The sequence below is a fragment of the Hemiscyllium ocellatum genome, chromosome 14 (genome assembly GCF_020745735.1).
Source record: "Hemiscyllium ocellatum isolate sHemOce1 chromosome 14, sHemOce1.pat.X.cur, whole genome shotgun sequence".
Lineage (NCBI taxonomy): Eukaryota > Metazoa > Chordata > Chondrichthyes > Orectolobiformes > Hemiscylliidae > Hemiscyllium > Hemiscyllium ocellatum.
Genome location: NC_083414.1, coordinates 10,436,834 through 10,457,753, shown reverse-complemented (window position 1 = coordinate 10,457,753; position 20,920 = coordinate 10,436,834). Strand labels below are relative to the sequence as shown.

Here is a 20,920-nt window from a genome sequence, read left to right as displayed (position 1 = left end):
GTTGAGCCAGTCAAGTGGGCTGCTTTGTCCTGCATGGTGTAAGTTTCTTGAGTTTTATTGGCTCTGCAATGATCGAAGCAAGTGGGGAGTATTCCATCATACTCGTGACTCATGCCTTGTAAATGGTGCACAGGCTTTGGTGAGTCAAGAGTTGTTACACACTGCAGTATTCCTAACCTCTGATCTGCTGTTGTAGCCACTGTATTTGTGGTCAGTCCATTTGAGTTTCTGGTCAATAGTAACCCCCAAGATGCTGGAAGTGGAGGATTCAGTGATGCTAACACTATTCAATGTTAAAAGATGGTGTTTAGATTGTCTGTTATTGGTGATAGTCATATCCTTTGTGTGGTGCAAATGTTGCTTACCACTTGTCATGCCAAGCCTGGATTTCACCAGATCTTGTTGTATTTGGACATGGACTGCTTCAGTATCTGAGGAATCAAGAATGGTGCTGAACATTGCACAATCTTCAGTGAACATCCCCATTTCTGACCTTATGATGAAGGGAAGGTCATTGATGAAGCATTAGATGGCCGATACTACCCTGAGGAACTCATGCAAAGATGTTCTGAGCGTCACTGAGCAGGTGGTGCTTGATAGCACTGTTGATGATACATTCCATCACTTTACCACCCCCTCAGTAATGAGCTCGTGTCAAAGTGGATAAGGGAGGGCTCCCTACTGGAGTCAACTCAACCTTCCCTGGTTCTTTCCCTGAGTAACAAGACACCAAGCCCTAGTCTAAGTAGAGTAGCGGTACCAGCACTTACCAACCTTGTGTTCTCTCAGGTAAAAACGATGACTGCAGATGCTGGAAACCATATTCTGGAGTAGAGTGGTGCTGGAAAAGCACAGCAGTTCAGGCAGCATCCGAGGAGCAGGAAAATCTGTTGTTTCAGGCAAAAGCCCTTCATCAGGAGTACAGCCTGTGTTTTCTCAGACTACTCCAAAAATGGCACTCAGTCTTTGGTATTATACAATTTTTGCCCACTAAGCATGTCAGTCAGACTCATGCTGATGAACATGAGGTCCTCACCACATTCCTGTTGTGCCTGTGATGAACTTGTTAGTCTTTTGATCACATTACTAGAATAGCAATGATGAAACTGCCCTTGTGCTGACTTGGGTGATATTGAGTGTTGATGACCTCTAAGGTTTGGTCACATAATCATTACCTCATGTCCTTGTTTAAACCTGATTGCTGACTTTTCTTTGTCTTAAACCCATTCCTCATTGTTTTCCACCTCACATGCTTGGTCAGTAAGCTCTTTATTCAAACCCCTATTGTCTTTCCTCGTAGGTACTTGAGTGATCTGTCGAAGGCTTTTGTTCCTCCTTAATGACTAATTAAGTTTTATAGCTGTCTAAATTTATTCTTGTACAGAGCTGGACTTCCTGCTTTTCCCAGCAAAGTTATCTTTCTTAATACTTTTTCCTTTTGCTTTATTTCTAACACACTCTTTAGGTTCTTTAGGTTCTTTAATTTTATGCTTTCCCTTCGTGTCCTTTCTCACTAGGTTGGAATTTGTCCTGCTTTTCATGTGCAGGACCTACCTGGGCCATGTTCTACATTATTGGGTAGATGTCAATGTTATAACTGTACTGGAACAACTTGGCTACAGGAGTGGCAAGTTCTGGAGCACAAGCCTTCAGTACTGTTGTCAGAATGGTGTCAGGACCTGTAGCCTTTGTGGTGTCTAGTGTCTCCAGCTGTTTCTTGATATCATGTGGAACGAATTGAATTGGCTGAAGACCAGTATCTGTAATACTGAGGACCACTGGAGGAGACGCTGCGAAGGATCATCCATTTGGCGCTTCTGCCTGAAGATTACTGCAAAGTTTCAGCCTTATCTTCTGCACTGATGTGCTGGTCTCTTCCTTCATTGAGGATGCGAACACATATGGAGCTTCCTCGTCCAGTGAATTTTTAAAAATTGTTCACCACCATTTTCGACTGGATATGGCAGGACTGCAGAACTTTTTCGATCTGGTCCATTGCTTGTGGGATTGCTTGGTTCTATCACCTGCTTCTGTCTATCATTTGCTGCTTAAGCTGTTTGACACGCAAATAGTCCTGTTGGGTGGCTTCACCAGGTTGGCAGCTCGTCTTCAGGTATGCCTGGTGCTGCTTCTGGCATGTTCTGCACTCTATTGAATCAAGGTTAATCCCTTGGCTTGGTGATCATGGTTGAGCGAGGAATATGTCACACAATGAAATCACAGATTGTGCTGGAGTACAGTTCTGTTGTTGATAGCTGACAGTGCCTCATGGATGCTCAGTCTTGAGTTGCTAGATCTGTTTGAAGTCTGTCCCACAGTAATAGTGCCTATGCTATCATGGACAAATGTACCTGGAGCTGACAGATTTGGTTAGAATGAGGTTAAGTATATTTTTTTTAATCTTGTCGGTTCCCTCATCACCTACAGCAGATCCAGTCTAGCAGCTTTGTCCATTAGCACCCAACCAGTTTGATCAGTAGTACCACTGCTGAGCCACTCTTGTTGGTGGACATTGAAATCCCCCACCCACAATACATTTTGTGCCTTTGCTAGCTTTAGTGCTTCCTCTAATTGTTCAATGTGGAGGAGTGCTAATTCATCAGCCGAGGCGGGTATGTGATAATCAGCAGGAAGTTTTCTTGCCCATATTTAATCTGAAGCCATGAGACTTCTTGAAGTCCGGAGTCAACATTGAAGACTCCAAGGGCGACTCTCTCCTGACTGTATACCACTAAGCCACCAACTCTGCTGGGTCTGTTCTGCCAATAGGACCGGACATATCCATGGATGGTAATGGTGGCATCTGGGACCTTGTGTGTAAGATGTAATTCCATGAGGGTGAATATGTCAGGTTGTTGCTTGACTAGTCTGTGAGACAGCTCTCCCAGTTTTTGCACTACCACCCAGATGATAGTAAGGAGGACTATAGTATTCTTGAAAGTAAGAATTGCACCATAAGTTGCTGTCCAAGTGGATAAGTAACTGTAATTGCTAATGACCTTGAAACAACCTGTGCTAATAAATCCTGCTGTGTCTGTCTTTGTAAAAACTTCTCCCACTGTGATTTGTTGTTTCATGGGAATTCCCAGTATTGAATTATGATGTTGAGATGTTTAATGGCCAATCACATCTCAAAACAATCCAGATGACAAATCTGGTAAGATGAGACTTTTATTGATCTTGGTTTTAAAACTAGGGGCAAAAATGAATGAACTCTACTTTAAACCAGATTTATAAAAATGAAAAATAATCTTAGTGGACAAATGTAAAAACACGTTCAATGCTAATGCGTTGTTCAACAGTGATCATTACTCAAGATTGCCATAGAACAACATTTGAAATGGGAAAGTTCTGACCAGTCAATTGATTCCCAGCTTGAGGCGTCGTGGAAGTTGGAGGGGGTAGAAATGGTGTGTGCAGAGCAGTAAATGGTAGACAGTAAATTCAGGCTTTCTGTGTTAATAGGCATTTACACTACAACTTCCTTTATGATCAAATTCAAAGGGGTGAAGATACTGAACACAAATGGTTCACCATTAAAAGCATGGCAAATTACAGGCCGTTGAAATGTCAGATGAAAGAATACTTTTGGAAACAACTTATGGAAGTCTGTGGTTCGAAGTACGAAATGAGTAGATCAAGTGGTTGCAGCGTTCTTGATGGTACATTTTTGTAAGCAGCAGGATTCATAATTTAATTTTTACTTTAACTGATCAGTAAGAGCACTTTAAGAATTAAGAATCTGTTTCATCACTAAGAATCTGCTGTGGTTACCTGATATGGCTCAGTGACACTAGTTTTTCCTGCAAACAATTTGTATCTTTCTTTATCAGAGTTGCCTTGCACTGCCCTTTTATTTATTTAATAGTAGGAATTGTTAAAATAACAGTAGGGAACCCTCTTGTGATCTGAACCAGATAGCTATATTTTTTTCAGTCTCTCCAAAAGTAGATCAAGTTAACATTAGGTGAAGCTAAGTTTGGTTTGAATTGCTTTTTTCCCATGTAATATGAAACATTCATGCAGAGGGTGGTACATGTATGGAATAAGCTGACAGGAAGTGGAGGAGGCTGGTACAATTGCAACATTTTAAGAGGCATTTGGATGGGTATATGAATAGGAATGGCTAAAGGGATATGGGCCGGTTGCTCGCAAGTGGAACTTGATTGAGTTGGTATATCTGGTTGGCATGGACGGGTTAGAGCGAATGGTCTGTTTTGGTGCTGTACATCTAACTCCATGTGGACCAGCATTTATAATCTGTTGTTTAGTTCATTTGGGAACCATGGTACAACATGAGGTATTGCAGCACAGTAGAGATATTGCAGTCACTTCAGTAGATTGTTTTAGCTATTTACAACGGGCTAATACTTCCTGTCCTCCAGCCTAAGTCCCTTTTGCTGCTGTCTCTTGTCTTTTTTTTAACTTCAAGCACTGATTTCTGATATTTTATTATAATTTTTAAAGCCTCTCCCTTTGTGGCAAAAGTTTGTACTTCTCACAGATCAGTAGAGATCCAAAGATTTTACAGTACAATAGTGAAAAATGCCTTCTGAATACTAAAATAGACTCTATTGTTTTGTTTCTGGGAGAAGTACCTTCTGACGCAGATTTTTAAAACAATCATTGATTTTAAAACAAGTGATTTTTTTTGTGAATTTCATTATATAAAAACTAGATCAAGAGAATTCAAAAATCTGATTTAGGATTATGTTCAGAATTGGCCTTTCAATGTTTGTTTAATTTATTGATATTTAGCTCTGAACTGTACAGGTTGAACCCAATGTAGGAAGTACTTGATTTAGGAAAAAGATGATCCAGATAAAATTTATGTAGGAATTTCTTCACGCAGTATTAATTGAAGCTTTAGATTAAGCAGTACAGACTGAAATTGTCAATTTTTCACTGTTTCAGTGCAGTGTATTGAGAAGAATAAACATGCAATAGCCAGTATCTCCATATTATAAAATGGAAAATTGTGGACCATGCTTGCTTAAAGATAATTCCTCATCAACCTGTCCAGAGATGCTATTGTACATTGTCGGAGCAGTTGGGACTTGAACCTGGGTGTTCTAGATTTGCTTTAAATAGTGACTTTTATGACTGTGTTGTATCTATCAAGAAAACAAATAGAATGATCACATTTAAATTTACTTTTGTTTTTTAGAAATAAATCTTAGAGATATTGTTTTAAAAAGTCATCACCTATAAGATGAGCTTTGTTTAAAGAACATAATTTCAGGCAAAGCATGGTCATTTGAAGTTTTTTGACCTCATTTTAACTCATGCTTGGAAACAATAATCCCATGTTAATTAATTTTTCCCCGAGTTACCAGGAGATTTTACAGGCAGGAAGATACTGATCGGAGACCCTTGGAGGCCATATTCCTAATGGGATCTGCTCATAGGCTATCCATTTTTTGGTAGCTATAGGACAGTCATTCGGGCTATGCAAGGCAGATTGGAGGAGGCAAGGATTAACCACTCTGGAATATTGCAAGGTTGTGTGGATTTCTACTAAACTTTCAATGTATATTTTTCTCACTCACCACATGCGCGTACACCCACTCTCGATAAAAATGAGATAGTGTGAAATCTTGAGGTTACAAAAACAGTTTAATATTTTGCTTCTTGTCACACATTGTATATTATATCTTTGAAAAAGCACTACAGTAATAAAGAATAACTCAATGAAACACCATGTGTGGTTTAAATAATTAAGAGCTTGTTTTGCTGGAGCTTGTGATTGACTCATTAATTTTCATAAAATAAATTTCATTCCTAAAGTCAGCATAAATTGTCATCAGTGTTGACTCTTAAATAAAGTAAGGACCATATCTGTCAGCGTTTGAGAAATTCATTAATTTACTTGTATCCTTCAAACATGTGAATGCGCAAATGAGGAACAGGAGTAGGCCATTTGAGCTTTGTACCCCATTCGGTAAGACCGGATACTCCACGTTCCTGTTTACTCTGGGCAACCTTTCTGTCCCTTGCTTATCAGGAATCTATTTACCTCTGCCTTAAAAATATTCAGGAACTTATTTCCATAGCTTTTTAAGGAAAAGCATTCCAAGGAATCATGATCTCGGTGAGGAGAACAAAATCTCTTTATTTCTATCTGTAAAAATACTTTGAGTAGCTTTATTTTAATTATTTTTTAAACCATGACCTCCACATTTGCCCACATGACAGAACCTCTTATCCACACGCAACCTGTCTGAACCCCTCAAGTACTTGTGTTTCCATCAAATTGCTTCTTAATTTTCTAGGCTTACTAGCCTCGTCTTGGAGAAAGTGAGGACTGCAGATGCTGGAGATCAGAGCTGAAAGTGTTGCTGGAAAAGCGCAGCAGGTCAGGCAGCATCCAAGGAGCAGGAGAATCGACGTTTCGGGCATGAGCCCTTCCTGCAGAAGGGCTCATGCCCGAAACGTCGATTCTCCTGCTCTTTGGATGCTGCCTGACCTGCTGCGCTTTACTAGCCTAGCCTGTCAACCATTCCTTTATATGACAAACCTGTATGTTCCTGGTATTAATCTAATAAACCATACATGAGATGTTTTAAATTTGTGATACATTGGTAATTAATGATGTAAAATGTCAGCTTTGAGCAAAATTCAAAGTTGGCCTCCGTGGGAATTGAGATAAATAGCCTCTTGTTTGAATATTCAGAAATATTGTCAGAATGTTAGTTCAAACCTCAGGTGCTTTTGTGCTGGACTATTCAAGGTTAAAAGTGGTTTCCAATGTATATGCGACTTTAGTAGATTTTTAAGATGGGTACTTCATATAACTTGTAAATTTATGGTATGGCTTTACACAGTAATTATTTCTGATCGATTGCAAATAAGTAGATGTGTCCATATTCAAAAGGTAATATAAATGAAAGAAAATCAAGATTGATTAGTCTACATTATCTATTTGTTTGACCAAGTTCATGGAACAAAAGTTGAGTTAGCAACAGCTGAAGCAGAGGGGTCCAAGAAATTACTGAGTAGTACTTTAATTTATTTAAATAGCACACATTAGAAACACAGAACAAGGTTGAAGGCAGACTGTGTGCTATGTCAGGATCTTTAAAAGGTAGCTTGAAAATTGTGTAGTTGTTTCAAAATGTACAGATTTTTGGGGGTAGGAAAGGTTGACTGATTTGTGGGGAATAGGAGGATGCATGCAGTACAGTTGGCCAAGTAGAGGAAAATGGAATGTGTAATGAATGGATGTATTAAGATCACATTGTGCTTCTAACACAGGAATATTGTTTGGTTCAAATAGTTGGTTTTAATTTCCTTCAAGCAAGTTGTAGTCAATAACCTTGTGTTCTTGTTTTGCTTTTTCTCCATTTACTATGCATTAATTTTTAGGCTGTCATCTTACTTGGAGTAGCTATTTCCTGTTTCCATTTTAAAATCTTCGTATATCTTTTCAGAGTAACTTATCTCATTGTCTAGTTATGTGTTTAAACTCCTTCGGAGACTGTTGATATAGTTGATACAAGGGTTATAAGACCATAAGACATAGGAGTGGAAGTAAGGCCATTCGGCCCATCGAGTCCACTCAGCCATTCAATCATGGCTGATGGGCATTTCAACTCCACTTACCAGCGTTCTCCCCATAGCCCTTAATTCCTCGAGACAACAATTCTAAGTCTGTGTCCACGGGTCCTAGTCTCCTCGCCTAATGGAAACAATTTCCTAGCGTCCACCCTTTCCAAGCCATGTATTATCTTGTACGTCTCTATTAAGTCTCCCCTTAATCTTCTAAACTCCAATGAATACAATCCCAGGATCCTCCGCCATTCCTCATATGTTAGACCTGCCATTCCAGGGATCATCCGTGTGAATCTCCGCTGGAACGTTCCAGTGCCAGTATGTCCTTTCTGAGGTGTGGGGACCAAAACTGGACACAGTACTCCAAATGGGGCCTAACCAGAGCTTTATAAAGTCTCAGTAGCACATCTCTGCTTTTATATTCCAACCCTCTTGAGATAAGAGACAACATTGCATTCACTTTCTTAATCACGGACTCAACCTGCATGTTTACCTTTAGAGAATCCTCGACTAGCGCTCCCAGATCCCTTTGTACTTTGGCTTTACTAATTTTCTCACCATTTAGAAAGTAGTCTATGCTTTTATTCTTTTTGCCAAAGTGCAAGACCTCGCACTTGCTCAAGTTAAATCCCATCAGCCATTTCCTGGACCACTCTCCCAACCTGTCTAGATCCTTCTGCAGCCTCTCCACTTCCTCAGTAATACCTGCCTGTCCACCTAACTTCGTATCATCGGCAAACTTCGCTAGAATGCCCCCAGTCCCCTCATCCAAATCATTAATATATAATGCGAATAGCTGTGGCCCCAACGCTGAACCCTGCGGGACACCGCTAGTCACCGGCTGCCATTCTGAAAAAGAACCTTTTAACCCAACTCTCTGCCTTCTGTTAGACAGCCAATCCTTAATCCATCCCAGCAGCTCACCTCGAACACCATGGGCCCTCACCTTGCTCAGCAGCCTCCCGTGTGGCACCTTATCAAAGGCCTTTTGAAAGTCTAGATAGACCACATCCACTGGGTTTCCCTGGTCCAACCTACTTGTCACCCCTTCAAAGAATTCCAACAGGTTTGTCAGGCATGACCTCCCCTTACTAAATTCATGTTGACTTGTTCTAATCAGACTTTGCTGTTCCAAGAATTTAGAAACCTCATCCTTAATGATGGATTCTAGAATTTTACCAACAACCGAGGTTAAGCTAATTGGTCTATAATTTTCCATGCAAAATGGTCCTGAGAGCTTTGTCTTAATGTAGTGAAATCACTTTGAGATTTTTCTTTTGAGATTATCATGACAATTTTCAGAAGGCAAAGTTTAGGAAATGGCTGCAGGAATGATTCTGGTTGTCATGGTAAGAACCTGCTGTAGAAAATAAGAGGGATTCTAAATCAACAGTTGAACATTGTCTTTGTTACTAGAGAATGAAATTCATTAACTATTTCTGTTGTCCAAAGTATTTTATTCCTCTGGTTTGTTAGTATGCTATTTGCAAGGAACTTTTTGTTGCACTCCCATCATTTCAGAATTATTAAAGTATATACGTTGTCAAATCTGCTGGCAAGTTTTTTTTTCCTTGTTCTTGTTGGTAAGGAACTGTAATGCTGGTTTTCACAGATGGAAGTTGGGTTTTGATGTAACTGGTGCAGCGTAGAATTGCCACTAATCTGGTGTGTTACCTGATAGCCTGTGAGCTGCTATTAAAATAGGGCCTTTTGTTTTTAAGTACGTGGTGTTAAAATGTTTCGAGATGATCTAGTAGTTGGAGTATCTTAGGAATATGCTGTTCTGCATTAACTTTAAATGGTGGAATAACTGCATGTTATGATTTCATCAAGGAATTGGGAATTGAGACTGCCTTAACTTGTCTCATTCCAGGCAGAATTTACTCAAATAGCATTTGAGAGGAAAATAGTAGCTTCATATAGGATGATCAAGGAAGGGACAAATGAAAATTTGTTAAAATCTGCTAAAATAGAATTGGGATCTGTATATTTACATTGCTGAACTCTGATCTGTAATCAGCAAAATAAATGCAGTGCCATTTTTCCAATTTTAAAATGATGTCTGCAGTTTTATAACTGTGCAACCTGGTCAAATGTTTGTGTTCTATTTGTACTAAAGTAAAACAAAAAGCCAAGGGACATATTTTTAAGGTGAAAGGGACGTGGGACAACTTTTTCATAGAGCATGGTTTGAATGTGGAATGATTTGCCAGAGGAAGTAATGGATGCATGTACAGTTGCAACACTTAAAAGACATTTGGATCTGTATGTGAATAGGAAGGGTTTGAAGGAATATGGGCTAAACTCAGTTTAAGTGGGGCCAGTTAAGTTTGGGAAACTTGGTTGACAAGGACGAGTTGGACTGACGGGTGTGTTTCCATTCTGTATGACTTGATGACTCTTGAGTCCAGTTTTTGCAAATTTATTTTCTGAATGAAGGATTTCGAAACATATTTCTGTCCAAGGCATTGGTGAAGTTGTGTTGAGAGTCACGTGCATAATTTCTTCTTAAATAATGATATGAAAATACTTGCTTGAAAATCAGTTCAGAAGGAGTTCACGTGGTTGACTTAGAGGGATGAACTGGTTGTCAACAGCAGAATGAGCAGGTTGGATCAATACTTGAATTTAGAAGAATGGTGATCTTGAAATATGTAAGATTCTGAGATAGGTGCTGAGAGGATGTTTCCTTTTGTGTGGGTTACTGGAACCAAGCATTCGGGGTGACGAGTTTCTGTAGCATTATTAATGAGGTTCAAATGGTTGAATCTTTATTTTTGATATTTGTACTATGGCTGTATCAATTAGTTCTTGTATAGTGTAATATAGATAGTGTCTTTTAATCCTTTTGTGTGCAAGATATTTTTGTTCTTGCATTAAAAGTACATTGTTAGCCTCTTGTGGATATTTTCATTGACTGACAGGTACTCAAATTGCAAGTGTAACACTTGACTATCAAGACAGATTTCACTCCGGAATTGAAAATGTCCAGTACTACCATCAGCTGAGAATGTATAAACTGAGAATGTAATAAGAGGGTGGCATGGTGGCACAGTGGTTAGCACTGATGCCTCACAGCGCCAGAGACCCGGGTTCAATTCCCGCCTTAAGCAACTGTCTGTGTGGAGGTTGCACATTCTCCCTGTGTCTGCATGGGTTTCCTCCGAGTGCTCCAGTTTCCTCCCACAGTCCAAATAAAATGTGCAGGTTGGGTGAATTGGCCATGCTAAATTGCCCGTAGTGTTAGGTGAAGGGGTAATTGTAGAGGAAGGGGTCTGGATGCATTGCTCTTCGGAGGGTCGCTGTGGACTTGTTGGGCCGAAGGGCCTGTTTCCACACTAAGTAATCTAATCTAATCTAGTATGCCTGCAAAATTACAGCTAAATATTACCACATTTTTTACTGATGTGCTGGATTTGGACAGGATGACAATGTTTTCATTCAGTATTTATCATCTTTAATATTTATTGTCAGGACAGGACACTTTACCCATTTATCTCCTTGCTGCTCCTTCGGTGTACTGACAGCTCTGTGGCTTGCCAGTCCATTTTAAAGAGAAATCCAGACTACTGTGAAACTGGAATTTCTCAGATCCAATTAAGTATGAATAGCAGGTTTCCTTTCCTAAAAGTTGTTCCTAATTATCCAGCTGCTTAATGATCACTCTCTCAGATGTCTATTTAAACTGAATTCAAACTAACAAAAATCATGCTTAGATAGTAACTTATTTTTTTTCATGAGTTCAGAAAGATAACTGCAAAACTAATGTACCCATAATACAAGTGAGGGTTAGGTTAGTAGTGGCAACATTCATCTTAGTCATAGAGTCCTACAGCACAGAGACAGGCCCTTCGGCGCAAACTGGTCCATGCCGACCAAAATGTCCATCCAAGCTGACCCCATTTCCCTGCATTTGGCCCATGTCTTTCTAAATTTTTCCTATCCATTTCTGGTCCAAGTACCTTTTTAAAATGTTTATTAATGTCCCACCTCAACCACTGGCAGATTATTCCATATGCATACCATCCTCTGTAAAACAAAAAGCTACCTGTCAGGTTCCCTTTTATTATTTCCCCTCTTTCCTTAAACCAATGCCCTCTCATCCTGTATTCACCAACCCTGGGAAAAAGACTGAGTGAATTTCCCCCATCCATGCCTCTACACCTCTATAAGATTTCGCCCCCCCCACCCCATCTCCAACACTTTAAACAGAAAAAGTCTAGCTTGTCCAACCTCTCCCTATAACTCGGACCAGTGAGTCCTGGCAACACCCTTGTAAATTTCTTCTGCACTTTTCCCAGTTTAATAATATCCTTCCTATAGCAAGGTGATTACAACTGAACACAGTACTCAAGTGTGGCCTCACCAATGTCCTGTACAATATAACTTCCCTACTTTCTCCTCACTGCCCTGACCAATCAAGGCCAATGTGCCCAAAGCTGCCTTCACTGCCCTGTCTACCTGTGACTCCAATTTCAGAGAACCGTGCAATGAATTCCAAGTCCCTCTGTTTCAGTACACTACTTCAGGCCCTACCATTCACCATGAATCTCCTACCTTGTTTTGACTTTGCAAAATGCAGGACCTCAGTCTTGTCTATATTAAACTCGATTTGCCATTTCTTGGCCCTACTGATTTCTTCTTCAATAAACCTCTGTATCCCCTGTAATACTTACTGGGATTCCTTTGATCCAAGCTGCCTGTACCTGAGCTATGCCTCTTCCCCCTTTCTGGTCAAAGCTTCAATATTTCTAGTCATCGAGAGTTCCCTATTCCTGCCAACCTTGTCCTTCACCCTCACAGGAACATATAGACCTCAAACTTGAGCTATCTCACTTTTAAAGGTCTCCCACTTGCTGGAGGTACCTTTGCCTGTAAACAAACTACTCCAATGAAGTTCCTATCTAATTCCATCAAAATTTGCCTTACCCCAATTTAGAACTAGCACCTGTGGACCAGTTTTGTCTCTCTCCATAACGGTTTTAAAATTAAAAGAACTGTGGTCACTGGTCCCAAACTGCACCCCCTCTGTCACCTTGTCACCCATCATGCATTATTTCCCAACAGTAGGTTGACTTTTGAACCCTCCTGAGTTGAACCCGTTATATACTGCTTGAGGAAACATTTGTTGAATGCACTTAACAAAATCCACCCCATCTAAGCCCTTAACATTATGGTAGTCCCAGTCTGTTATGAAAATTAAAATCCCCTACTATGACAACCCTATTGCCCCAATAATGTCACCATCACCACCTTATTTGTTCACTGGATGATCCTTCAGTTATTTCGTCTGTGATTACTGCTGTGATACCACTTTAATCAAATATGAAACTCCACCTCCCCTCTTTCCACCACCTCTGTCCAAAGCACCTGTAACCTGGCATATTAAGCTGCCAGTCCTGTCCCTTCCTTTGTGGATGTTAGTGAAAATTTTTGATTTACTACAGTACTATCTTTTGTGCATTGTGACATCAGTGCCAGTATCCGATTTAGGTTGGTGTGTATTTCCTTGAACAGTAATCATGCATAGTTTAAAAATATTTATTGAGCATTTGGAACAGGAGAGGATATGGAGGTGGTTTTACAGATGACATTAAATGTTGTTGGGAAGGAACCTGTTCATGCACAGTTTTTGCAATTCACGATAATGACTCAGTACTTGTTGAGAGACTTTTTCAGTGAATTTTGTTTCATGCAAGTGGAAATGACTGGAAGACATGTAACAGGGCTTCCTTTCCACATCACCAGTGACAAAAGCAACCTCATGTCATAGGTGATGTGAAGTGAGTGATCAGAGCTGATTTTTTTTTCGTAGTGGTGGGCATGTTTTACTTTTGGCATGCATGCAAATGTGTTAGCTAAAAAGACTGATGGGAATTCAATGTCAGTGTTTACAGTAATCTATTTGAATAAAAAAGAACAGGAATTCATTTTTAAAACAAGAGTAGGCTTGGTACTGTGAAAGCTGTGAATCTGGGGTTGGAGGGGAAGTGGTGTTGCCATTAAACGTACTTTGGGCTGGAAAGTTCATCTAAACGGTTCAAGGTCTTCTAGATTTTACTAGAAGAGATTTAAACTTGCATGTTTGTATTCACAAAGGAATTGAGACTTGAACAAAGGTATAATTAAGAAATACATTTCAACATTTCACTGGAAGCCTAATGTGAAGAAAGGTTATTGAAATTTAAAAAAAAATTAACCTACCTTTGTGTCTGAATCTTCTGTAGTGTTTCAAAAGTTTTGTATTTTAATTACAAATGTTCAATGTGCAGTTTGAATACTTGAGGCTTTCTCAATCCAATCTTCCAAAATATGAGATCGATTTGGTTGTTTCAGGAAATTTAAAATTTATTTCCGAAAGCCTTGTTAGAGCCATAGTAAGTGTGTGCGTACCTGCCTCAGTACTAATAATCCGCCCTTTAAATGGGGTTGGGGGGGGGGGGGTGGAGATGGAGTGAGTGCAACTTGAGGTTTGATTGACAACTGATAAATGAATCCCTTGGGAAACTTTGTAGTATATTTGCTCTTCATGTTTATCTCCATGTCCGCATCATGTTTTAGCTCTTGCTGGGAGATGACAGAAGCTTTGCTTGCTTTTTATGAATTCTGATAATTACAGAAAGCAGACTAATCTGAAATGCAATTTTGTAACTAGATGTTAAAAAAATTGAACTCTTAATTATGAATTTTGCTTTGAGATATTAGGTGTTTGTTTTCTTTGATGCTTTACATGTTGCATTTTCAGAAACAGTGCATGTAAAAATATATTTATTCCCTTAAGTATCTGTTTATAATACTTAATTACTATTTGGTAAATAATTTATTTGCAGTGACTATCCTTGAACTGGAAAATTTGAGGAAATAAATATTTGGTACAAAGACCAATTGCTGGAGAAACTCACCAGGTCTGGCAGTATCTTCAGAAGCAGGGTCATTGGACCCAAACTTCTAACTGCTTTCTCTCCACAGATGCTGCCAGACTGCTGAAAGAACAACTGTCTGTATTGTTACAAATTTCCAAGATCCATGGTTGGTTGTTTTATTATGCATATTTGGTTGTCTCCTCTTCTTCTAGTCCTCCATTTAATATACATGATCAGTGTCTTGTGCAACATGTAAGCATTTTTGCAACGCAAAGCAACAACAAAATTTTAAAAATCATTACTATGTTTATGCATTTGAATCTCCAGTTTCAGCATTGGTATAAAGCAAATACTTAAAATTTCTGGTGTCAAACTGTGGTTTGACTATGTACTTTTAGATTTGAGCAATTAAGCATGGACCATTTGGCTTTGACTTTCCAAACCCTATGTTTTGAGAGTACTTAAATCTTCCATATAGTTTGTGAGCTAGTGACTAAAATAGCCTTTAGTATCCAGTGCTGACTGATCTGCAAAATCAACCAGTAACAAGACTATTGCACATAATAAATAAGTTATCTTGCTGTGTAACTTCTACAGAAATGCTAAAATTATTTAAGAAAATTTTATTCTTTTTCTCTTACAGAGCCAATTATTAACAGATTAAGCAGAAGGGTTTCAGGTAAGCCTTTTCTTGCATGTTTTTAAACTTTTTCATAAGATTGGATTTACATTACAGAAGTTTTGGATTAAGCTTAATTTATTTAATTTTAGGTTTGAATTTATCCCTAAAGAGAATTAATGTCATAATGTCATTATTATAATTGAGTTTATAAATGATAGCAGAATTATTGACAAACAAGCAATTTGGAGGAGTGCAGAAGGGATATTTAAAAGGTTGGCTATAGCTAAATTTTTATCTTCTATTACTTGTTTATGGAGAAATGTTATGTTCTAACTATATGATTTATTAATTTGCTCTTGTAATTGTACACTTGCTGAATTTTATCTGCATTTTGGAAGTACTTGATGTGTTGATATTTAATCCTGTGTTCACTGAGATATTTACGTTTGCTTCTGTGTACATCTCGGCTTTTTGTGTCAAATTTCTTTTTCAAATTCTGCTGAAATTTGGGATCAAAATGTGTTAGGACTTTCTCCTCCAATGAGTTATTGAATTTTCCAGTTGTGCAGGGCAATGGACATGGCAGGAGTGCAGAGCATACTGATCTATTTGTTGTATTGACTAGTTCTGTCGAGAGAGTGCTGCTTCCGCTCTTTTGTATGCTTATTTCCCTTAATTGTAACTTCACTAGGTTGGTACCTTGTTTGTTATGCCTGGTGCTGCTTCTGATGCTGCTTTCTCATTAAGGTAAAAATAATGACTGCTGATGCTGGAAACCAGATTCTGGATTAGTGGTGCTGGAAGAGCACAGCAGTTCAGGCAGCATCCGAGGAGCAGTAAAATCGACGTTTCAGGCAAAAGCCCTTCATCAGGAATACAGGCAGAGAGCCTGAGGGTGGAGAGATAAGTGATAGGAGGGTGGGGGTGGGGAGAAAGTAGCATAGAATACAATAGGTGAGTGGGGGAGGGGATGAAGGTGATAGGTCAGGGAGGAGGGTAGAGTGGTTAAGTGGAAAAGAAGATAGGCAGGAAGGACAAGTCATGGGGACAGTGCTGAGCTGGAAGTTTGGAACTAGGGTGAGGTGGGGGGAAGGGGAAATGAGGAAACTGTTGAAGTCCACATTGATGCCCTGGGGTTGAAGTGTTCCGAGGTGGAAGATGAGGCGTTCTTCCTCCAGGCGTCTGGAGGTGAGGAAGCGGCAATGAAGGAAGAGTGGGAGGGGGAGTTGAAATGTTGGGCCACAGGGTGGTGTGGTTAATTGGTGCGGGTGTCCTGGAGATGTTCCCCAAAGCGCTCTGCTAGGAGGCGTCCAGTCTTCCCAATGTAGAGGAGACTGCATCGGGAGCAACGGATACAATAAATGATATTAGTGGATGTGCAGGTAAAACTTTGATTGTGGAAGGGCCTTGGATGGAGGTGAGGGAGGTGGTGTGGGTGCAGGTTTTACAATTCCGGCGGTGGCAGGGGAAGGTGCCAGGATGGGAGGGTGGGTTGTAGGGGGACGTGGACCTGACCAGGTGGAAAGGAGTGGGGAGAGAAATCTATCCCTGGTGGTGGAGTCTTTTTGGAGGTGGCGGAAATGTCGGCAGATGATTTGGTTTATGCGAAGGTTGGTAGGGCGGAAGGTGAGCACCAGGGGCATTCTGTCCTTGTTACGGTTGGAGGGGTGGGTTCTGAGGGCGGAGGTGCGGGATGTGGACGAGATGCGTTGGAGGACATCTTTAACCAGGTGGGAAGGGAAATTGCGGTCTCTAAAGAAGGAGGCCATTTGGTGTGTTCTGTGATGGAACTGGTCCTCCTGGGAGCAGATACGGTGGAGGCGGAGGAATTGGGAATACGGGATAGCATTTTTTCAAGAGGTAGGGTGGGAAGAGGTGTAATCCAGGTAGCTGTGGGAGTCGATGGGTTTGTAAAAAAAAAAAATGTCAATGTCAAGTTGTGCGTCATTAATGGAGATGGAGAGGTCCAGGAAGGGGAGGGAGGTGTCAGAGATGGTCCAGGTAAAAGTCAGATTTGATCATTAATGGTAATGGTGCAGTGAAGGATATACCAGGCCATTGTATATCTCAAGGACACAGGTTTGAGCTTGTATGTCTGTCTCATTTTGCCATGTGGTACTGCTAAGCAACGTGATAGAGGATGTCCTCAGAGTAATGAGATGTACTTGGTCTCCCACAAGGGCTGTTGATAGTCATTTCTAACACAACTGCAGTACACAGAAGCACCCACAACAAGTAGATTTGGTGAGGATGAGATCAAGTTTTTTTGGACATTTCTTGTTCATTTTCACCACTTACTGCAGACTCAATGTAGAAGATCATCCTTTGAGACTTGGCCAAATGGTCAGCAGTGTTGCTATTAAGCCACAGTGAAAATGGACATTGAAGTCCCCACCTGGAATACACATTACACTCTTGACACCTTTATTTTCCAAGCGATGTTTAATGTGGAGAAGCACAGATTCATCTGCTGAAGGATTGCACGAGGTGGTAATCCCTAGTAAGCTTCCTTTGCCTATACCTGATCTGATGCCATGAAATTCATCAGGTTTGGGTCAATGTTGAAATACCCTAAAGCCTTTCCATTCTGACTATTTAACCCTGGTAATCTCTGTCAACTCTGGAAATAATTTGTTTTTAATGGTAGAACAGGTTCAAGAGAATGAATTGTCTCCTGCTGTTCCTAGTTCTTAGCTCTTCCTTAAGCACTGTCTGACACAACTATATAAATAAACAAGATTAATTTTTTCCCTAATTTTTAAACCGCACCTGCTAAATCTGGAGTGGCCTGCAAGAGGAAACTTCCTTTCCATCTTCACATTGTTAAGTGGATGTTATATCATCCAACAAAATCAACCTTTTTTCCAAAACTGCAGTGAGCCCAATCAAGCCAAGATCTCTTAAGATGTACCAGTCATTCCACATATCAGTCTAGTAGAACTGCTTGTGAATTGCTTCAGATCCATTTACTGTACATCTTTCTTTAAGTAAGGAGACCAAACTAAAAAAAGATTTATGATGTGGCCTCACCAATGCTCTATATAACTAAAGTCCTTACTTTTATCTTCAGTTCCTCTTGGATTAAGGTTAGCATTCCATTAGTTGTTTTAGTTTTAATTTTAATTGCTTACAGTGCAGGTAAATGATTAGTACAATTTGGTGTTTGTTAGTCAGCATAGATACGGTGGAACCAAAGGACCTGTTGCTGTGCTGTATGATTCTACTCCCACACTGATCTTTCGTGATTAATGCACTTGAAAGCCATGATTCCTCTGCACCTCAGAATTCTGCAGTTTTCTTCTGTTTAATAAGCCTTCCTACCAAAGTGAACAACTTCACATCTGCCATACTTTTGATGCTCTCAACCTATCAGCCTGCATTCTTCTTATGTCCTCTTCAGAGTATACCTTCCTACCTATCTTTGTTTCACCTGCTACTTTACCATCTATACTGTTGTGGTTCTGTTCGCCGAGCTGGGACTTGGTGTCGCAGACGTTTTGTCCCCTGTCTAGGTGACAATCTCAGTGCTTGGGATCCTCCTGTGAAGCGCTTCTGTGATGTTTCCTCCGGCATTTATAGTGGTTTGTCTTGCCGCTTCCGGTTGTCAGTTCCAGCAGTCCATTGCAGTGGTCGATATATTGGGTCCAGGTCGATGTGCTTATAGATTTGAATCTATGGAGGAGTCCTGGATTATCCACAGACTCATCCGCAGGTTCAAATCAATAAGCACATCGACCTGGACCCGATATACCGACCACTGCAACAGACAGCTGGAACTGACAACTGGAAGCGGCAGAGACAAACCACTATAAATGCCGGAGGAAGCTTCACAGGATGAAGCACTGAGGATGTCACCGAAACAGGGGACGAAACGTCTGCGACACAAATTCCCAGCTCGGCGAACAGAACCACAACAATGAGCACCCGAGCTACAAATCTTCTCCCAAACTTTGATTACCATCTATACCTTTTGCTCACCTCATGTAAATCGGGCATATAATTTCTAAGCAGCTGGGGCACAACACAGACCACAGTGGAGCTCTGTTTATTACATTCTATCAATTGGAAAACTATCCGTTTATGCATGTTGTTCTGACCCTGCTGACCAGTCAAACTTCTTTCCATGTTGATAAATGTTGTTCTCCTCCCCCCACCCAGTCAGTTGAAGCAAAAGACACAGTATAGTTTTACCTCCTTCATCTTTGTTCTGTCCCTCCAGGGCTTGAAATAATCATCTATGTGTGCAGAGACAGGAATTCATGGTCTTCTCTGGAACAATAAACGAGTGTCAATAGTAAAGATTAAGCCATCTGCTATTAAATAATGAATTACTGGCTTCATGTAATGAATACTTTTTGCCTTGTTAACTGACATTACATACTGGATACTTTTTCATCTTGTTAAATGGCTCTACATAATAAATGCTTTTCCACCTTGTTAACCCATTACCCTTGCCTGCAGCAACACATTGTTAACTGTAATTTCTAATCTGATCTGAGTCATGCTCAGCTGAACCTCTTGTTTCACAAAACTCAGAACTTAACTCTTTCCCTGCCTGCTTATATCCTCTACATATTCTCATACACAGTTCCTATTGTGCACAATAGTCATGGATGAACATAGTCCAATAATGCAACAAGCATGGAGGATATCAATACTGTAACATGTACTAGATGCTCATTCCTCAGAACTGTCATGCATCTTGTGAATAACAGACAGAGTTAAAGCTAATGTCTTAAAATTGCTAGCAAAGTCAAAGTTTTGGCATTTATTCATCTCCAGTTTCCCTTGAGAAGGCACTAGTGGATCTTTTTTCTTGAATTGTTGCAATCTGCTGCTGATGCCTTGACAGCGCTTTAGGTAAAAAGCACACTATTTTAACCCAGAACTCATGAAGAATGGCAATATATGTCCAGATATTAACAGATTGACACTGCATACTCCATGAAAATAATCAAGAAAGTAGTAGTGTCTGTCTTGTGTTAAGTTGGGACTGCAAATACATTCAAGATTTTCACTCATTTGTACCAGAAGGCAAGAAAGCAGTTTCCATTTTACTTGGGGAATTTTGCTAGTTTGGGGCCATTGATTCCACCTTTTAGCATAGGAGGTACAGTTATTGAATTATTTAATTTCACTAGAGCTGTTTGAGTACATTAGTTCACTTTTCAATTGTGCCAATACACTCACATCAGATCAAAATATTGCCTGGTGTTATTGAACAAATAGGCGATTCCTTGTTCCAGTCACCTCAATTATTTGTCATGTGTTTCAGAATGTTGAGCAAGCTAAGTGCAAAGTACCTATAAACTTGCACCTTTTTTAGTTTTCAAAGGTACTGCCAGTGATTTAAACTTCAAATTTTTGCCATAATCTGCTTGTTCTAATCTGTTTGAATGAACTACTGAGGAAACGCTGTCTTGGTTTAGCACCAGATGTGAAATATCTGGTAGAATCTGTGGGAATGTGGAGCTTGGCTGCAGTTTGAATAGCTGATAAGCCCCCATTATCACCTGCAGCATCTTGTTCTCTTCAGACACTTGACAGGTCAACAATGAGCACCTCTCCCCTCTATAAATTGTGGAACATAGGACCAGAAAGGGTTAATGTTGACATGTTGGCTCAGTGGTTAACAGTGTTGCCTCACAACACCAGGGATGGGGTTTTATTCAACCTTTGGCGACTGTCGACATGGAGTTTGTACAGTCTCTGCGTGTCTGCTTGGATTTTCCTTTGGGTGCTCTGGTTTCCTTGCACAGTCCAAATATGTGCAGGTTAGATGGATTAGCCATGCCAAATTGCCCATCATGTCCAGAGATGTGCAGACTAAGTGGGTTAGCCATGGGAAATGCAGGGTTATAGGTATTGAGTAGGGCGTGATTCT

The 20,920-nt window shown here is 40.2% G+C and overlaps 1 protein-coding gene across 1 annotated transcript in view; it reads left to right on the top strand.

The window, feature by feature from the left end:
* prkar2aa (protein kinase, cAMP-dependent, regulatory, type II, alpha A) overlaps nucleotides 1-20,920 on the top strand; it is a 324,960-nt gene that overhangs the window by 183,859 nt on the left and 120,181 nt on the right. The window contains exon 8 of the mRNA XM_060835351.1: nucleotides 15,058-15,093. Coding sequence (XP_060691334.1) covers nucleotides 15,058-15,093 — 36 coding nt within the window. The remainder of the gene's footprint in view (nucleotides 1-15,057; nucleotides 15,094-20,920) is intronic.